The 20,851-nt window shown below is 37.3% G+C and overlaps 1 protein-coding gene across 1 annotated transcript in view; it reads right to left on the reverse strand.

Moving 5' to 3' along the window:
- Window positions 1–1,047: 1,047 nt before the first annotated feature.
- LOC124722326 overlaps window positions 1,048–20,851 on the reverse strand; it is a 36,812-nt gene continuing 17,008 nt past the window's right edge. The window contains exons 3-7 of the mRNA XM_047247503.1: window positions 16,962–17,345; window positions 15,478–15,587; window positions 15,199–15,388; window positions 4,606–4,712; window positions 1,048–2,876 (exon numbers count right to left, since the gene is read on the reverse strand). Coding sequence (XP_047103459.1) covers window positions 4,632–4,712; window positions 15,199–15,388; window positions 15,478–15,587; window positions 16,962–17,345 — 765 coding nt within the window. The 3' untranslated portion in view covers window positions 1,048–2,876; window positions 4,606–4,631. The remainder of the gene's footprint in view (window positions 2,877–4,605; window positions 4,713–15,198; window positions 15,389–15,477; window positions 15,588–16,961; window positions 17,346–20,851) is intronic.

The following is a 20,851-nucleotide window of genomic DNA, read 5'->3' on the forward strand; positions in this document are numbered from 1 at the left end:
AGAGCTGATGAAGGAAGTGGTTAGTATCTTTGATGTGCAATTGGTTGGAGGTGTTTGTCAACAAGAGAGAAATTCTTCTTTCAGTGGGAGCACAATAATCAGCTACAATGGGGTATCCAGGATCATTGGATTTGTAGATTTTGGGGAACATGTGGAAGATGTGTGTCTTGGAGTGTCACTGGGGTAAGGATGGAGATGGATTCATTAGGGTTTGAGATTAGCTACCTAAATTATACATTTAGTGGTATGAAAGTAACTTTAAAATGCTCTGGTAATATGGGTGCATAGTGAACTATTTTCTGCATAGTTTCTTTTCATAATGGTCTTTAAATCACAGACACCCGGAAGGTTCTGCACAGATTACCATTACTAAACCTAACTGTATGAATTTTTCTTTTTCTTCTAAAGAAATTGAAGTGTCACCAAGTTGCTTCTCATATGAAGCACACAAATTGATGCATATCTGAGACCATAGTAGTGTTTTTAATGTATCATCTAATCCTTTCTATATTGAAAAAGGATAAGGTTCTAATAAAGTCTACATGTCTGATAATTTGGTTATTTTTATTGCCACACTTGAGTGAGATGAAAAGTAAGTCTTTTACTGTCACAACTGCCTATGTGGAGAATTTTTTTTCTGTTCCAGATGTAAGCAATATGAGAATATTAGCATCTCAGAATAATGGAAGTGTAAGTAAGTATCTGTCTCAGAAGAAATTTGAAATGCCTTATAACATTGCAGTAACAAAAAGTGTAAGGAGAAAGTATTTACTTATTCATTTATTTTTACAGAAACTGTGACTAATTCGGTGTCGTAAGTATGGCTCACTAAGTTTTTGTTTTGCACTATAGTACATTAGTGATTTTTTTAGGTGCAGTTTTGAAAATACTTACTGTTTAAGTGAGGTGGTAACTCATGCATGTATATAAGCATTACTTCTGAAATGGTTTAATTGGGACATGTATACAGAAGTAATCATTTTTATTGTGTTTCATGACAAAATTTGACTGAATTAGTATCCATTTATTAAATATCATGGATCCTTTACAAGCAATTTATTACTTACATTTCTCAGAAATGCACCTCATACCACATGAATATTTGATATGTACATGTTGGTTAATAATAGATCTAACCATGGGTGGTAGCACAAAAAAATTCAAGAAGCACCTTCAAATTCAATATTTTGAACAAAGTCTGAGAGGGAGTTTAATGCCACAACAATGCAACAGTATAAATAGTATTCAAATAAATACCAGTACATTAAGTCACTTTCACACCACATTTTTACTTTGATGACACACACACACACACACACACACACACACACACACACACACACACACACACACTTATATATAACAGATATTACCTGCAATTTCAACAATGAAAATAACGAGTGATGTGGAAATTTCATCAATATGTAACAGAACAGTCATATTACACATACAAACAACCCTTACACAATAAAATGTTGTTAACTATAATGCCTATTTGTTCAATAGTTTTAATACTTATATTTAACAGCTTCTTGTATATCAATTTTTTGTTATGTATTCCAAAATTACTTCATAACTTGAAAGAAGAAACAGGAAAATGAATTCAAACAACTGTTTTCTTAGTCTCCTCTCTACATACACCCAGACTAGTGATACTTACGCCAATTCTCTTCTGAAACTGCTGAAGCTTAGTTTTCTTTTTCACAAACATGCTTTTCTACAGACATTACTTTGATTAACAGTTGCAGAGTTCTAACTACGTTCAATCTTTACACTGAATCTTGCATAAGCATCATCCAGATAGTACAGTTACACTCCCAGCAATATTACATTTTGGTCATGTTTGAATAACCATATTATATGTGTCTCAAAATACTATATATTAGTTTCTCTTAATTTTACTGTAATTCTTGCATTATTTATCTACAGTTTGTTTCATTTTCATGTATTTCTTTAAGAAATTAGCAGACTAAATTCGCCATCGAGTGATGCTTCCAACCAGCACAACAAAAGGATGGCAAATACATTTTGTTAAATCATCAGCCATCAATTTAATCAACAAAACATTTCTAGTCATGGAATACTATGAAGGAGTATACCCTTAATCTATTGCAATTACATATGACACACAGCAATATTCTAATTTTTAAGCACATTCAAATTAATGAGAAGGAAGGACAAAATCTCCTTGTGTGTAGAACAATAAAGGGAAAATATTTCTTCAGGAGTGTGTTACACTGAAGTTCAAGAAAAGAACACACTAAATAGAACATTTATTAACACTCATCACTTTAGACTTTCATTTGAATTTCCATCAACTGCAATCATCAAATTTAGCATATAGGCAAGACACAATACAAGGAACATCAAATTGTTTTGATTGCTTTCAACACAGAATGATACAACACTGCTCATACCATTGAAATTTTTACTTCAACTTCTGCATCATGCCAATGGTAACCAAAAGTGACTGGAAGCCATTATGAAATCCCAGTAGCCAAATTAGAACAAATGGTATGAGTATTTGTGCATTGAAATTAAGTTTAAGGATTTTAACAGAATATTCAGCTTCAAACCAATTCATCACACAGAGTAAAATGACAGTTCTTATACAATTACAAAGAAACCCATTAAGAAAATATCTTAGACATTGTTTCCTATGTGGGTGGAATGTATTGTGTATTACCTCCCTAATAATACTTATTATTTCTGGTCCTGTCAGAAATCTTCAACAATAATTGCACAATAATATTAAGAAACTCTACATAAGAAAAACAAATTTCTTCACAATACTGGGAACACAGCAGTCTAGTAAAATTGCAAAGGCAGTATTGTTTCTTGGTTGTATCCACACACATTCTGGAATGTGACATTTTCTGCAAATAAATAATAAATTTCAACATTGAAATGTCTCTACACAAACTTCTGATAAAATTATTTAATAAAAATAATAATAATAATAATAATAATAATGGTAATGTTAATATTACATAATCAAAATAAGAATTAATACAGTATCCTAAATCATTGAGCACACACTACAACCAGAAGGTATCATTTTTTCCAAACTCAGTTGTTTTACATGATGTAAATGAGTAAATTAATTTTTTTGTGTGTGCTTACCTTCTGCAAGATGTAATATATGAAATCATGATATCACAGCTAACCTTTGTTTTTGTAAAAGTGATTTATTCAGCTTGATAAACATGTCTAAGTATTTTTCATCATTTTATTAGAAGGGCTGAAGTAAAACAAACTGCCTCCATTGTAGACCAAGTACAGTGAAATATGTGGTGAGGAGGAGGAGGAGGAGGAGGAGGAGGAGGAGGAGGTTGGACGTGGGCAGAAAATACAGTGGAACATTTGAAACAACTTACGTATGGTGCAATACATCATACATGATGGGATAAGATAACAATAATGGATCCTAAGTGAATGAGTGGCCACATTAGCAAATAATAAAAAAGAAAAAAAAATGGGAGGCCATTGTTTATCTTAGATGGTAAATCACTGGAGTTAAGACGTGCGGATTATTGTGTATTATTACTAGAAAGTAACAATTCAAACTAGTTATTTTATATGCCAAAAAACTGATCAGCGTGAATAATTTTCCTGTGCACATGACTTTCTTTTTCCATTGCAAAGGAACTACTATTTTTACTTCTACACATTCTGATGGAAACTGTTCTCCACTTTTACAGTGATACACTACCCAAATGTATACATAACTAGGTAAGAAGAAACCTACAACTTAAATCTCAAGAGCCTTTTCTTTTTCTCTTTTTTTCAAATTAAGAGTTTAGAATGTAGAAAATTTGTCACAACTGTGCAAGTGAGATAGTGTGTAATGACAAAAATCCATCAAGATAGTGACACCAGGAAAAGAAAGGGGAGGGGTGGAATTGTAATCAGAGTGATTACAACTTTTACATTAGAGGAAAGTGAAAGAAATTAACATTATGCAGCAATAGTCCTATGTGAATCTCTTTAACCATAATTACATTGTGATACACCTATGGAGACATTTTTTGAACAACTTTATCATTTGCTCTTCAAGCGTCCTCAAGCTATGTCAATAATTCACCTACTGTTTACAATACAGTGCTCTGAATCAGTGCCTTTACTGTCATCTACCACTGCTTTATACAAATAGTGTGTTTCCAAAGTAAGTATATGAAGTCATACATTTTCATATTTAATTAGTGTATGATCAATATGAAATAGTAGCAGTCCCATTCAACCTACATCTAGGAACAACACACAAAATTTGAACTCCAGAAAAAGACCTTGTCTACTTCATACAGCAACCACCTTACTGTTACAACAAAGATGATTTTATATCTATGAAATTTTCTTGCTTTATCAGCTAACTAATAGCTCTGAAAACAGTTGTTACTTGGCTAATAATGTGAGAAGATTTCATCACTGAAATTCCCTAAGAAAGCTTACATTTTTTTGTCAATTTCGTATCTCTGAAATTTTTAGTTATATATATTATTTCAATGATGTGTAGAAAATTCAGCACATCAGTTTTACAGTATGGAAGTGTCAAAGCAAATTTTATAGCAATAAAACTTATGGAATAGTGTTCCTGATATATCATACCATTGGTGGTGGTTCAGAGGTCACGATCAATGCTCTGAATTTTTTTGGATCCTGCTCTCCCACTCAGCAATCAGTGCACTTCTTTTTCTTGGGGAATTTTTCTGAAACTTTAAAACAAATAGACTTTTACAAATTACAGACAAATGATCCACATAATCTAACCTCTTGGCACAATCACAGAACATGCCAAAAGGGTAATTTTTATTTTTACTACTACCAGACCTGAACTTATGAGATCATGTGTTTGTTTCTCTGCAGGAAATCCTTTGCAAAAGCCAAAAGGGACAGTAATTCCAAGGTTAGCAGGAAAGTGGTTCAGTGTTTGTAATCTCCCCACAGAAAATTACCCTCTACCACGCAATAATTAATAATGGTCAATCAAATCATCCACATTTGTTCGCATTTGAAAAGCATCTGATCGGAGTTTCTAGTAATATATGCGCCGACAGCTCGTCGACGCCAAGGTATTTTCCAGTACGTTTATTCTTTGGAATAACAGAGAGACATATATGTATTCTCCATGGTTATTATAGACGTGTAACGAGGACAGCTTTGGAAGTATCTGTTGGAAGATTGTCGGGTTTCTAAAAGAGACATATTTGCTCTTCTTCTTGCTAAAGCGAGCTATTAACGTTTGTGCCACTAGCGGGTTATTCGAAGAGAGAGAAAAACTGTAATTGCAAATTAACTAAGACTTTGAATCAACAGAAAACGGAATATGTAATGGAGATGGATTGAATATATAATTTTCCTCAGAAATAAGGTTTGTGACCCTTTTATTCTAGAGTGAGTGACGAATGAGTTCTTTGTCTGAATCATTGATGATTGTCTTGGCCCTGTAATTAGTGGGGAAGTTTCAGCTGTGACGAAGAGAGCCTGCAATCGACAAGTCTTTATAAAATCGTCCAAAAAGGCTTCGGACACATCTGAAATTCGAAATCTGTCGTAAAAGGAACGAATTGTTCAAACGATCGATTTTCCCAACTGAATGCAGCGCTTAACAATAATAATAGATATAAAGATCTTTTACAGCAAGCCAGCCGCTGAATGTTAAGACGAAGGGCTCCACCAGAGATTCTATTGGGCTGATTTCATGTAATGAAATATTATATTTAAAATTGTACATAGATAAAGGAGAGAGAGAGAGAGAGTGAATGTAATTAGAGAAAATACTCAGAATCCTCCATTAGTATAATTGTTTGCCTGTCTTATCACGGATCAGCCTAAAAACAAAACAGGAGGCCCTTACTTTACGGTACAGATTTATGTGTGAGAGTGAAGGAATCATAAAGGCAACAAATACACGTCTTTACAGACAAAACATTACACCAAGTTAGCGGCAAGCTGCATTGCCAATAACATTATATAATTCATTATATGTTCTGACAAGCTACCCTCCCAATTTGTTCTCAAAAAAATACAAGAAAGAGGGTTGACTTGGAAATTAATTGCTTATCTCCACTTTTATAAATCCATATTATTACAGCATATTTTAGTCTTTCAGGAAGTATGCCTTGACTCACTGACTGATTATAAAGCTAAATAAAAGAAAACATTGGAAGTCAACTAGTATGTACGAGTTATTTGATCTACTACGTCCCTCTGAACTCCCAACTCTTGAAATTATCCTCATTTTCCTACAAGTTTCTGTTAACCTTCTGCTCCCCGTATTTTATTCCTACTACCTTCAGAATTTTGAAGAGTGTATTCCAACCAACACAGTAAGAAGCTTTCTCTAAATCTCCAAGTGCTAGAAATGTAGGTTTGTCTTTCTACAGTGTCTCATTTAAGATACACAGTGCAGTCTGTATTGTATTGCATGTTCATTTCTTCAGAACCCAAACTTCTCTTCCCTAAGGTTGGCCTCTACCAGTTTGTCCATTCTTCTGTAAATAATTAGCATCAGTATTTTTGAACCATGACCTATTAGGCTGACAATTCAGAGATATTAACAACTGTTGCGACTTGGCTCCTTTGAATTATTACAGTCACCTACTCCACAGCCTTGTGTCAACCTAGGTCTTTCAGATCTCGGTGAAATTCTTTTTTCTGTGTCGCCATCATGAGTTGTCCTAGTTTTATCTGGAGGGACTGAGTCCATACAATAGTAGATCCTTTCTGAATAAGGGGAATAAGTACTCCTTCTCTAGTCATCTGGTTTACGTAATAAAATGAACTAGATGGCACAAATGGTACAGAACTAAAGCATTTGCCCAACCTAAGCTGTGACACGATCCGTGCCAGAAGACAGCTGCTAAGGAGCACGAGAAGGTGCACGGCTGGACTGCCTAGATTTATTGGGTTGAATTAACAGCACTCCCATGCTGGACACACCCCCATTACATCTTTGGCTTACAATGGAGGCAGCAGCAGGAGCATGTACGTTAAGAAACTGGAAATCTGTAGGATTTCCAGAATTCCACACTTATATAATGAATGTGGTAAACATAAGAATGACAGAAAATGCATGCTCACTATGTAACAACTTCCAGTGGCTTCAGTAAATCTTTCTAACCATAGGAAGTAGGAGCAGTGTAAGAAATAACCACAGTACTGTTCAGATGACAGTCTGGTTTACTGACTGGTGAAAAACAGACGAGGTTGCTGGAGGCAGTGTACACAGGGTGCAGCCTCAAATAGAAAGCACAATCTATCCAGGGAAGCTAGCAACAGTATTCCAGGGGAAATATTCACAATTAGAGTATGTGCAGAGAAGTATCTATGTAGGTGTTACGAGGATCATAGCATCTGCATTCATTCATACAGCCAAGTTGCTCTGAAATCCCTATCAACCCCTGCAATGAGATCAAATATATTTTGCAGAGTGAAAACCTGCTGTCAGTCTCTTGTCACTCAGGAGTTAGTAGTAATGTGCAAGCTAATAGGCTTGCCGCCACAGGGGAAATGACCATTTGTTGGACCAGAACCTGTCCTACCCATCATCACTACTTCAGTGGTAAAATTTAATACTATGTAATTGAATCACAAGACAGAATGCAAAATATTTGACTACAATCCAAAAACAAAATTGTGGCAAGCCAATGATGCCAGAACAATGTTCTAAGAAAATTTCTGTAATTGTGGGGTTAACAAGAGGCAGATTTAACTTTTAGATCTAATGAGTGGGCATAGGAACCTCAAGAAACACCTGCACACAAAGGGTATCACTAAGTGGGTCTGAGACTTCTATCCAGTCACATATTGATCAGTCTGGTATGGTAATAGAAGATAGCAAAAGTAAAGCCAAACTTTTAAATTTCACATTTAAGAAATCATTCACATAGGAGAATTGTACAAACAGACTATCATTTGACCATCGCACAGGCTCCCGTGTGGAGGACATAGAGGAAAATCCCTGGTGTAGAGAAACAGAATTTCAAGCAAATAAGTTGTCAGGTCTTGATGGAATCCCATTTTGGTCTTTCAAAGAGTACTTTACAGAATCGGCCCCTTACTTAGCTTTCATTTTTCATGAATTTCTTGCCCAGTGCAAGGTAGCAAGCTACTGGAAAAAAAGCAAAGGTGTCCTCTGTGTATAACAAGGGCAGAAGAACGGACCCACAATATTACAGACCAATATCCCTAACATCATTTTGCTGCAGAATCTTTGAACATATTCTTAGTTCAAATATAATACATTTTCTCGAGAGGGTAGAGTTTCTGTCCATAAATCAGCATGGTTTTAGAAAGCATCGCTTGTGTGAAACTCAGCTCACTCTTTTCTCTTAGGAAATTCTGTGAAGCACAGATGAAGGGTAACAGGCAAATTCCGTACTCCTAGATTTCTGTAAAGCATTTTATATGATGCCACACTGCCAACTTTTACTGAATGTACAAGTATATGGAATAGGTTCCCGGGAATGTGAATGGCTCTAAGGCTTCTCAATGAGCAGAATCTGGTATTTTGTTCCCAACAGTGAGAGTTTATCAGAGACAAGGGTATTGTCAGGAGTGCCCCTGGGAAGATAGGATTCAAGAGATTGGGGCTTGTATGGAAGTATATAGACATTTGTTTTTGTCACACTGTATTTGCAAGTGGAACAGGAAAGGAAATGACTAGCAGTGGTACACCTTACAGTGGTTTGTAGAGTACGGATGTAGATATAGAGAAAGAAGTGACATTTAATCTTTCAATGTGAAGTACTGGAGAGCAAAAGATACAGAATGTTTGCATGTTGAAAAAGAAGTACCAATTTCAGCTGCATTAGGGCATTGAAATAATTCTGTGACAAGTGAAAATCTGTGCTACAACGGGACCCAAACCTGGATTTTCTGCTTTATGCCAGCACTTGCCTTAACCACTCTGGCTATTTGAGCATGCTTCATGTCCAACCCAAATTCCCAAATTGTTGCACACTCATTCTGTAGTGCTCCCTGCCCATTACCCTCTTTGCTCATGGCATCTTACATGATTCCTGCAAGAGATTGGACATAGGGTGCATCCACTCTGAAGATATCATGAAGTACCATCAAGGCTTAGATACTACAATTGTGTGTATGGCATCTGTTTTTTTTTTTTTTTTTTGGACATGTCTAATTCCTGAAGAAATTGCAGCTAACAGAGAAAGTAAAGGGAATCATCCTACTACTTAAGGCTATTAGTTAGCTTTCCTAGTATGACAGGGGGAGACATTGTACAATAACCTCAGTTTCAGTGTGGACATCTGGAGGCTAGGAACCACATTTGTGTCAACTTGAGGAACCCAGCCAACAGGGTCACATACAAATGACATTGCTGATAAATGGGGTTATGTTCAGCTGTTTTACCTCTCTGGTTAAATCCCATCAATCAAATCAAGTCTCTCAGTATCTTGCCTCCAAGCTCATCTTTGTTTAATACCTCTTCCCCTTAGTTATGTATGTAACAAAAGGGGTTCACACCAACAACGGTAAATAAGCTTAAAAAGTTAAATTTTCCTTCAAGAGGATTCTCACATAGCTCATAATCTTGGAACTTTTCAAGTGTTATGGTGTGAAATACTGCATAAAAAGCTTTCTGTTGGTTCACTATGGTCATGTGATGATATCGACCTGCAGAAGGTGACATGAGCAAGCAAAATCGAGTCCCAAGAACATTACACACACACATAATGCCTTCTTGAAGTCTCTACCTATGTCTAGTTCACTTTGTATTGTCTGTGTTAACACATGTGTCTCATATCTTGTGATCATTCTTTTTTTAATGAAGAGGTTTTTTGTCCTCTGTCTTCTGACTGGTTTGATGCAGCCCACCACCAATTCCTCTCCTGTGCTAACCTTTTCATCTTTAAGTAGCACTTGCAATGCATGTCCTCAATTATTTACTGGATGTATTCCAGTCTCTGTCTTCCTCTACAGTTTTTGACCTCTACAGCTCCCTTGAGTACTATGGAAGTCATCCCCTCATGTCTTAACAGATGTCTGATCATCCTGTCCCTTCTTCTCAGTGTTTTCCACATGTTCCTTTCCTCTCCGATTCTGTGCATAACCACCTCATTCCTGACCTTATCAGTCCACCTAATTTTCAACATCAGTATGTAGCACCACATCTCAAATGCTACAATTCTCTTCTGTTCCAGTTCTCCCCACAGTCCATGTTTCACTACCATACAATGCTGTACTCGAGACATGCATTCTCAGAACTTACTTTCTCAAATTAAGGCTGATATTTGATATTAGTAGACTTCTCTTGGCCAGGTATGACCTTTTTGCCATTGCTAGTCTGCTTTTGATTTCCTCCTTGCTCTGTCTAGCATTGGTTATTTTACTGCCTAGGTAGCAGAATTCCTTAACTTTATCTGCTTTGTGACCATCAATCCTGATGTTAACTTTCTTGCTGTTCTCATTTCTACTACTTCTCATTACCTTCATCTTCAATTTACTCTCAATCCATTCTCTTTACACTGTTCATCCCATTCAGCAGATCATGTAATTCTTCTTCACTTTCACTCAAAATAGCAATGTCATCAGGTTAAAGAGGTTACATTTTATGAAATCAGTACATGTACCTTGTTACATACACTCACCACAATGGAAAAGCCCACACTGGTGACCTATGACAACAATCAATTTCTGTGGACTCAGGAAATGCACAGTGTTACCTTACACCAAACAATGAACACTGACACACAACAAAAGTTATTGAGACCTTTCACCTATACTGGTTTGGTTTCGTTTGGTTTCTTGTGGGTTGTGGGATATGTTGAACAATATGGAACAATGAAAGTATGAAACTACAAGTGAGGTTGATTAAAACCTTCTCCTCCCAAATGTGTACAAGGACATGTGGACCGTGCATCACAGTTCTGTTACTATCCTTGGATCTTATGGACTTCTTTATGGAAGATGAAGAAAGGACACTGATACAAACAGATGTTCCTGGGCATGCATCAAATTTTTATGCACAAATACATCATTGTGACCACTCCCCTCATGATTCAAATTGTGTTTCAGCACTGGTTATAGAGGTGACAAACCAGATTCTTTCACCTTGTGGAACCTGGCTGACAAGCTCACACACTAATATTTCCAGCTTATTTTCGAAGTCATTGCCTACCAATGGTGCCAAATTTGACAACACGTCCAAATTGAATTACACGGTGCCGCATGGGCATATTTCCATCAATGTTCATAGAGTTCAGCACTTTTTGTCTGAACTGCCACAATTTCTGCCCAAACTTGTCCAAATCCCCCATACCAACTTACTCCTGTGGTGTGACACCTTTAAAGGCAAATCACATTCTCTGTCCCTGCCAAATTCTGCAGGGCAATCTTTGATGGTCTGCATAACTTATCACATCCTGGTATTCATCCCACCACAAAATTAGTGACTGAGGGCTTTGTGTGGTCAGGTGTTTAAGTGGACTGCAGACAGTTTATGCACACCTCTTGTTTGCCAATGCAACGGCTAGGACACCACAGTTTTCTGCAATAGGGAAAATATGACATGCTAAGACTGACTTCAATGTGTCCATTTGGACCCGGTTGGTCCACTACTTGAGTCAAATTTGTTCCGATATATTTTCTCCGCAACTGACAGGACATTGCGTTGCGTGGAAGCTGTACCTTTAAAGGATATGATAGATAAATCTACTGCTTTGGTCTTTGTTCATCTGTGGATTCCTTGTTTCAGTTGCCCATCATCAATTTATACTGACCAGGTGTGTCACTCAGCCCCATCTTTTTATTCTTGGTCTTTGTCTATTTCATTTTGGAGTGTGCATATCAACACCCATGACTCTTGTCTTATGATCAATCACATTTAATAAAGTGGTTGCATTTTGTGGTATCAGTACATTCATTTTATTCCGCATATCACCACCACACATGAAACAACAACCATCTAACTATGTATTTTTGTACAACATACTCTGAAGCCTTGATGGTGGAGAGGCCTTATGTGAATCCACTGTATGGGACCAATGAGTTATTCTGTCGTATCTTAATGTAATGTACAATTACTGATGTTTGAAGAAAGATAAAAATAAAAAAATTCGCAATATCTGTTCAGTTTTAATTCTCTTGCTGATTTTCATTATTTGCATTACTTTTCCTTACTTGCTTAGTTACAAAATTTTATTATAATAGCTCAGGAATAATCTAGTTTTCTACTGATTTAATTTTAAATATCCAGGTAAATCTGAATTTTGTCAGTAATGTGTCCACCTTAAACATTCAACAAGAGAGAGAATCTTGACAGAATGGTTAAAATGTGTGTTTAAATGATGCTGTAGTCATGAGGTGGCAGAATCTGACTGGTAGAATCAACAGAAACAAATGTCTGCTGTCCTTGGCTGGATGTTCACAATGGTAACACAAGATGGACAAGTGAACAACATGCCAACAGACTGAAGAGTTACTGAGAGAGAAACCATGATGATGTGATAATGTAGTAAAGTAAATCTAGAGTTAGGTACAATGGCAACTATACACAACTGAAGTGAAGATAAGACATGAGTTTATGGCCATGTGGTCATATTTATCTCATCTGCAGCAAGAACTATTGTTGAAGCATACATTTGAGGAACTTCAGGGTGGCACTTTCTTGGAAAACTGCAGCACTTTACAGGTTCTGCCACTATCAGCCATCCAAGTCCATTTATTCTACTGGGTATTCAAATTTGTTGGGTCAAGACAATAAATGTGTTACCAACAATTTGAATCCTTCGCTCTCTGTATGACATTTTATCTGTTATTAAAATTTTGTAAGGCACTTTAAATACATTCAACAAATAAATACATAGACAAATGTCCTTGTTGGTGCTTCACATTTGATGTTTGTTCTGTGTGCTGGTGAAGTTTCAAACCATTCTTGCAGACGTCAGAGCCATAGTACAGTGTCAATTTGGCATCTACATGCAACTCACATTACAATCAGCGTGCTGTTATTGGATGCTTGTGTTCAGAAAAAGAAACCATGGTGAACATCCATAAATGTTTGTGTGCAGTGTATGGTGGTGCTGCAGTTGATAGTAGTACAGTTGGGCAATGGATAAAGGAAGTTAAAACCTCAGGAAATGCAGAAACAGAGCTCCATGATCAACCAGGCTCAGGATGTCCTGTCACAGCCACTGCTCCAGACATCCACCCTACAGTCCAGACCTGATACCCTCAGACTTCCATCTCTTTGGGCCGCTTAAAGATTCTCTATGGGGGAAAACACTTTGAAGATGATGAAAGGGTCATCTATGCAGTGAAAACATGGCTATGCCTACAGGACAAGAGCTTTTACCGGTGGGTAATACATGCTCTTCCACAACATTGACATATGGACATAGGACGTGATGGAGACAATCTAGAAAAATAGGACATGGACAAGACCTGTTTACCATGTCACCATATTCTGACTCTCAACAATAAATATGTTCCGAGAATAAAATGTGGGGGATTACTTATTGAACGACCCTCTTAGTATAATCTAACAATTTCTGCACTCTGCTGTGTATTTTCTCCTTAGAATCTTTATTGTTGTGTGGTTTGTATAATATGGAAGTATTATGGTTCTGATGTCTCCCACAGTACCAGTTTTTTAAAAAATATTTTATAGCTTCTACTGACAATTTTCTTACAGTCTTCTGTGTTGTACTTTATTTGATATACTTCGAGTTTAGTCTGTAGAGCTAATAATTTATTGTTTTATAAGCAACTACATCATATCAGATGTTATTGGTACACTGGTTTAGCATGTGTCAACATGCTACTATTCCTGTTTAAAAGATATATAGATGTTTTATTATTCAATAGCTATCTCAGCTACTTATCAAATATTTATATCTACACTAATAATAAAACTGTAAAATCATCATGTTGTCTGTCTCTGTTTACACACTGATCTCCAAAACTGCTTGGTGAATATTCATGTGGTTTGCACAGGTAACTAGTCTAGCTGGAGGCAACCTATAGGATTTATTTCGAAACTGGACCGCAGATAAAAATAGTGTAATTTGAATTTTAGGAGTCTTCTCAGGTTAGTAGCTTAGATATTTGCCTTAGTGATGGTGTTGTATCCAAAGAACCAATAGATGATGCTGTCAGTTTTTTTACCTCAGTGACAGGAGTATTTTTAGAAGTTTACATCAGTGACAGAATTAAATAGAACAATCTTATCTTTCTGAATACAAACTAACAGTGAATTTCCAGAATGAGATTTTCACTGTGCAGCAGAGTGTGCGCTGATATGAAACTTCCTGGCAGATTAAAACTGTGTGCCCGACCGAGACTCAAACTCTGCACCTTTGCCTTTCGCGGGGAAGTGCTCTACCATCTGAGCTACCAAAGCATGACTCACGCCCCGTCCTCACAGCTTTACTTCTGCCAGTATCTCGTCTCCTACCTTCCAAACTCTGCAGGAGAGTTTCTGTAAAGTTCGGAAGGTAGGAGACGAGATACTGGCAGAAGTAAAGCTGTGAGGACCAGGCCTGAGTCGCGCTTCTTCGGTAGCTCAGATGGTAGAGCACTTGCCCGCGAAAGGCAAAGGTCCCAAGTTCGAGTCTCGGTCGGGCACACAGTTTTAATCTGCCAGGAAGTTTCATAACAGTGAATTTACTTGGCTAGGCTATACAGATTTACTGATTTCACTTTGTGTGTTAAAGACTTTAAAAAATGCTTTTCACTTTGTGTGTTAAAGACTTTAAAAAATGCTTTGCTTGTTTCATTACGTTTCATTTATATTTGACTTCTTCACTAGGAAAACATTTCTTTACAAAGTGATCCTGTAACAGTTCTGTTTTTTCTAAGTGAGGTACGGAACCCTAAAAAGTGACAGTATGCAAACGCCCTTCTTTATCCACTGTTAAGCACGGGCGTACAGCCAGTATCTGTATAAAAAGCTCACATGCTTAACTGGAAAATACTTATAATTTTGCAAGTGTGTTTATGCTTCTGTGAGTGTTTTACATTTCTCTGTCTATAAGTTAAAAAAATTAACTTCTTAGCCATCTTTATGATCCTTGGAAAGTATTTCATTTCACAATGGAATGTCTATTTAGCAGAAACATGAATGTTATAGTAGACTAATGTCTACTCCAACTAAAATTTGAAAACCTGCAATTGGAATTATTAAGCTAATGTTGCGTAGATATTCCTCTTAATTCATAACTGAATGCCAGTTCTCACCTTTTGTGAAGCCGGATCCTGTGAAACATCCAATGAATCATCAGAATCTAAGAGGTTTGGAATAGACTGTGCACTCTGCAAAGTCTGTTTCCCTCCATCACCATTGATATGATTAATTTCTTCTTCCTCAATACTACCAATGCTCAAAAGATTTGGCTGTGACTGAGCAAATAGTTTTGCTCTCAGCAACCTTCCGAGATGAAATAATACATGTTAGGAAACAATTTACCAAAAATCAGATAACTGCATTACAAATGATTGTAAATTTATAAGACCTACCTCAATTCTTCTTCACGTTTTTGCATCTCTTGTAACTCTGCTTGTATCTTCTCTTCAGCTGATTGGTAGCCCTTTCTCACTGGAGTCTTTACCAGGTCTTCATCTGAATCCTGTACAAAATGCTTCTTATATGAAATGTGTCAGTATAAAAATTACTCTCTCCCCTCTATAATTTGCTACTATGAGGGACGATCAAAACTTTCCATTTGAGTATTTTTCTGCAGCAAGTACACAATGTAACATGACTCTGATGTGGGTATATAAGCACCCACATGTGAAAGTATTAGTGTGGCATTCCTGTCTTTCCAATGCGTCTGTGTGCAGTAAATGTGGAAATGTGAACTATGGCCATATTACCAAATTCATGTTAACAGGAACAACATGCTGTTATTCTTTCCTTGGTTGCTGAAGGACAAAAACTGGAAGACATCCACTGGAGAATGAAGAATGTGTATGGCGCAGCATGTCTATAAAAAAAACTACCATTGTGGAATGGTGCACCAAGTTCGTAATAACGGATGTCCCCATATAGGAAATGTAATGCAGAAATTACACAAACTCATGTGGGAGACACTAGAACCTGCCCTATAGTCCTGATCTCTTGCTCACGTGATTATCATGCCTTTGGTCCCTTAAAAAAGTCCTTAATCCATTGAAAATTTCTGTCAGATGAGGATGTAGAACAGCCAGTTAAGAACTACTTCACGCAGCAGGACACGATGTTATACCAAACAGGTATTTTTAACCTGATGCATTGTTGAGACAATTGCCTCAATGCTCATTGTGATTTTGCGTGATTGGCATACCTATTCTGAACAGTGTGGTTTTTCAAATAGAAACTTTTTGATCACCCCTTAAATGTCATGACATGTACAGCTGGAAGTCCAATGATCTTCATAGCAAAGAAACAAGTGAATATTATGGTTTAGTATCTCAAATGATGCTCCGATTAGACATGGTAACTGGTAATGAAATTGGCTTTCCTATTTTGAAAGAGACCATCTTGGCATTTGCATTAGTTTAGAGGAACTGTGAAAAACCTACACATGGATGGCAAGATAGAGATTTGAGTTCCCTTTGCCTGGAATGTAAGGTCATTGTTTCAACAACAATGTTACATTTCTCAGCAAATATGTACGGAGTCTAAAAACCAATGGCTCAGGTACCATGTTGCATAGTATCAAGTAAACATAATGAAACACACACTTCAGTTGTGTGGCAATAAAACTAGGACACTATTTCCTGTACAACTGATTTGCAATTAGCAAACAATGGAAAATCCATAATAAAAACAATAAGCATTACATTGCTCTTCACCTTGGAGATGGCACTGAGTGGCAAATGGGCACATTTGCAAGTATATTTACAAATGCACTATATTTTTTTCAGAAATTTATGGTGTGTGTAGAATACAAAGGAAAAAAGCTCATTTGATTGATAAGTTCTACAAATATTACTAATTAATTCAGTAATACACTACATACCTGTGAATCATTCCCACTATTGATGTCAATGATCTTCCTTTGAATTGGAGGCTGGTTATGTACAGGTGAAACAGAAGGAGGAGAAACAACAACAGGTACAGTATTCCTTGGAGCAGCATAAATTCTCATCCTTCCATGTGATGCATAAAACCTCTGCATCAATCCTTTCTGTCCACCACCAGATGAGAACCTGTGTGTTGGGCTTGCAAATGGAGAATTATTAAGTGATGGACTTGATGACTGAGATCTCTTTGTTGGAACAGCTTGTGCTGAGGGTTCTCCATCATTTAGTGAATCTGAAAGATTGTTCGAAGAGGAGAAACTATTTGGATCACTCTCTCTCTCTTCTGTGGAACTGTTGACAGCATCAGGTGTTTGAGATCTCTGAAATAAAAAATTAGATATCTTATTCTGCAACTATTCTGTTCAGATCAGGAAGTTATTTCAAACCTTAACTTCAATGATAATGCACTAAATTAGAAAGCAAAAAGCTGGACATTTTTAGAGAAAACTGAGAACACTGTGTTAGCAAGAACTTCTGCCGAGTACCTTTGTAACCATATCCTGATGGAACATCTAGTTCTTAAAACTGGTAACAGATGTAGCATAACACTGGACTGAAACTGGCCACTCTATTATCTTTAATGGCTTCAAGTTTCCGTCATCCACTTTATTCTTTTAGGGAAAGGTTATGGAAGAATTAAACATTGATTTGATGACAGATTTCACTGAGAAAATTATTTCAGAGTGTATAAATTTTTGAATTTGGCCATTGCTTTGATCTCCTCTCAGAGACTTAACTATTGACTTGGCTAAATTTCATTTCTTACCCTTTCAAAATACATGCAGTTACTGAACTTCCCTCCAACAAATTGCTCTGAACTAAGTATCTGTGAGGGACACCCACACAAGCAGGCACAGGTAAACAACATTATGCAGTTAGGTTACTCTGAAGATGAAAGGGAGAAAACTACACCACAGCAGTTGTTAATAATCATGAAGATATTAAATGTTTTTATGAAAATATGTAGCATCTAGAGAAAATTAAAAAAAATGAAATGGGTGGTTAGTGTTTCACATCTTATTGACATAAAAAAATTTAAAAAAATTTACACGTGTACAATAATGGGAGAAGAAAAATGATTTGATGAAGGAATCATCAGTGTTCTATACTTGAGTGATTTAGAGAAACCACAGAAAATCCATGTCACTGTTGCTGGAGATATATTTTCCCTCAGTTTTCTCTGACATGAATGTATTTTTAAGTTTAGGCTAGGCAGGATAGCCGCTGTCTTAATGTTTTTAGTAAAAAAAAGAGAGACTGAAAAAATATGTAACTATGAATAGAGAGAGAGAGAGAGAGAGAGAGAGAGAGAGAGAGAGAGAGAGAGAGAAGCCATCACCATCAGTACATCTGGGCCTTACCACGAAGCACAGCCGATGCAACTACACTAGCCATCTTACTGCCATCTGACTGCCTGAGCTCAGGCAGCCAGCAATGTGCTACTGCCTTATGGTCTGGGCCATGCAGTGTGCTGTGGCAGTTTTACCCAGGGCAGTCTGTTGATTTAACTGCACTAAGGGGAAAGATGTCTTATCTAAATGGATGTGATAAAGTGGAAATGAAGAGATTATTGGAGAAATTTGCAGAATTATTTAACCTGCATGGACAATGCCTGCTACATGACTATTGCAGCATGGAATTCCACAACAAATGAGCTGCTTGTGTACAAGAAACAGCACTAGGATGTAATTATTAAAGAAAGCACCAGTGTTTAGTCAGTGCTTCTCATAACAGGTGGTAAGAAGGCTTATCAGGTGACTGTAAATATCTAAACAACAAGCAATAACTAATGAATAGCCCATGCCAAACATTACAGAGACCTTAGACAATCTGGTGCAATGCCATTATTTTATCACCATGGTTTTGGTGGGGGGGGGGGGGGGAGGGGGGGGGGCGTACCACCAATTAGAGGTAGCACTGGAGGATTGACCTGAAACAGCGTTTTCAGTTCCATTTGATCACTACCAGTATCATCAGATGCCATTTGGTTTGAAAAATGCAACTTTCCAACACTTGTTAGATGGAGTACTACAGAATCTGAAACCAAAACAATGCTTAGTCTACCGAGATGACACTGTATTGTCCAACACATCCAGGAGTATAAGGTGCATCTACAAGAGGTCTGAGTGCTTGTGTGTGGCACGACAGACCCTTATCTTAGAAACACGCCACTTTGTATTACAGGAAGTCTGCTATTCAGGCCATATCATCAGCCAAGACGGTGCACGACTAACTCACAGCTGATACAAGCTGTAAATGATTTCCCAGTGTATAGCACAAATGAAGAAATTACAGCAATATCTCAGGATTGCAATTTTATAGGGAATACATCCCAAAATTTGGAGAAGTAACAAGACCCGTTATGCCTTTGTTAAAGAAGAGGTAATAGGTTCACGAGGCTCCACACTGAAGCAGATCTTGAGGTATTGCACTGAAATGAATTTCGAGACAGACCTCCAACTCATGGCTAAGTGAATTTGGTTTTGAGGTTGTGCAATGTTCAAGGAAGTATCACTGGTACACTGACAGACTTAGATGACGTGCTGTAGAATGTATTGAGTCAACACAGAAGAACAGCACAAAGCTCAGTGTGGGTGAGAAGCCCTGTACCCCTAGTATCAAACGCTAATTGATTTGATTTGTTTTAGCGCAACTATGTACTTTAGTATTAAGTGCCCAATATATCAGTAGGTTCCCCACCATGTTGTTAACACATTTCTTGACATATTTTTACACATGTCTGGGGTTACAGTGTGAAATGCATCTTCAACAGCATTGTGCAGTTCATTGGTAGCATAGCAACATGCAGATACATGCACCTTAATGACTCACCATAATGAGTTGTAAGGTGTGGTGATGTCAGGACGTTTTGGTGGACATTTCAAGGAACCTGGTGGTGTTGATGCACCACAACTTATCAACCGTCGTAAAAAAAGCTCACTTAGGAAATTGTGCACTGCAGGAGCATAGTGAGGAGGCACTCAGCCTTACTGCAACCATATGCATTCTGTGAGGCCCCTTTCCTCAAGCTGAGGTATGAACAACATTTGGAACACGTGTAAATAATCTGTGCCATTCACAGTTCCTGGAAAAATGTATGGTCCAAGCATAAGTTGTGAAGTCATCGCTGCCCATATCATTATGTGAGGCAGCTTTCTTTGTAACTTGACCATGTAATGAAGATTCTCTTTGGCTCAAACGACAATATTTCTATTGTGTGAGCTGTGATAAATGGCACATTCACTTGAAAACATAACCATGGCATAGTTCACTGCATTTTGAAATTGAGTTAACAAAACTTGGCACGCTGAAACACACTCATTCCAGTCTGTGTCCGATAACTCTTACGAACTTCAGTCATAAAGGTCTGACTATAATGTCTTTTGATATGATCTCACATTTTTGTCCTTGGTATACCAAATTTAAAGCATATTGTGTGTTGGCTTCACAGGAGACTGTTCAATCAAAGTAGAGACTCAGGCACGTTTCTTCTCATGTCTTCTTCCTTCCACTCAGTGGCTTCTCTTTAACACTGCCAAAAGCAAAAGCATTTATTTCTCAACTGGCAGGGTAAAGCTGTGAGGATGGGGCACAAGTCGTGCTTGGGTAGCTCAGATGGTAGAGCACTTGCCCACGAAAGGCAAAGGTCCTGAGTTTGAGTCTCAGTCCGGCACACAGTTTTAATCTGACAGGAAGTTTCGTATCAGCACACACACTGCTGCAGAGTGAAAATCTCATTCTGAATTACACTTATTATTTACACTATAAGATGTTACAAATTAGTGCACTACACCCGCAAGTGAATGGCTGAACAGAGAGTTCACAG

This window comes from Schistocerca piceifrons, chromosome X (genome assembly GCF_021461385.2).
Source record: "Schistocerca piceifrons isolate TAMUIC-IGC-003096 chromosome X, iqSchPice1.1, whole genome shotgun sequence".
NCBI lineage: Eukaryota > Metazoa > Arthropoda > Insecta > Orthoptera > Acrididae > Schistocerca > Schistocerca piceifrons.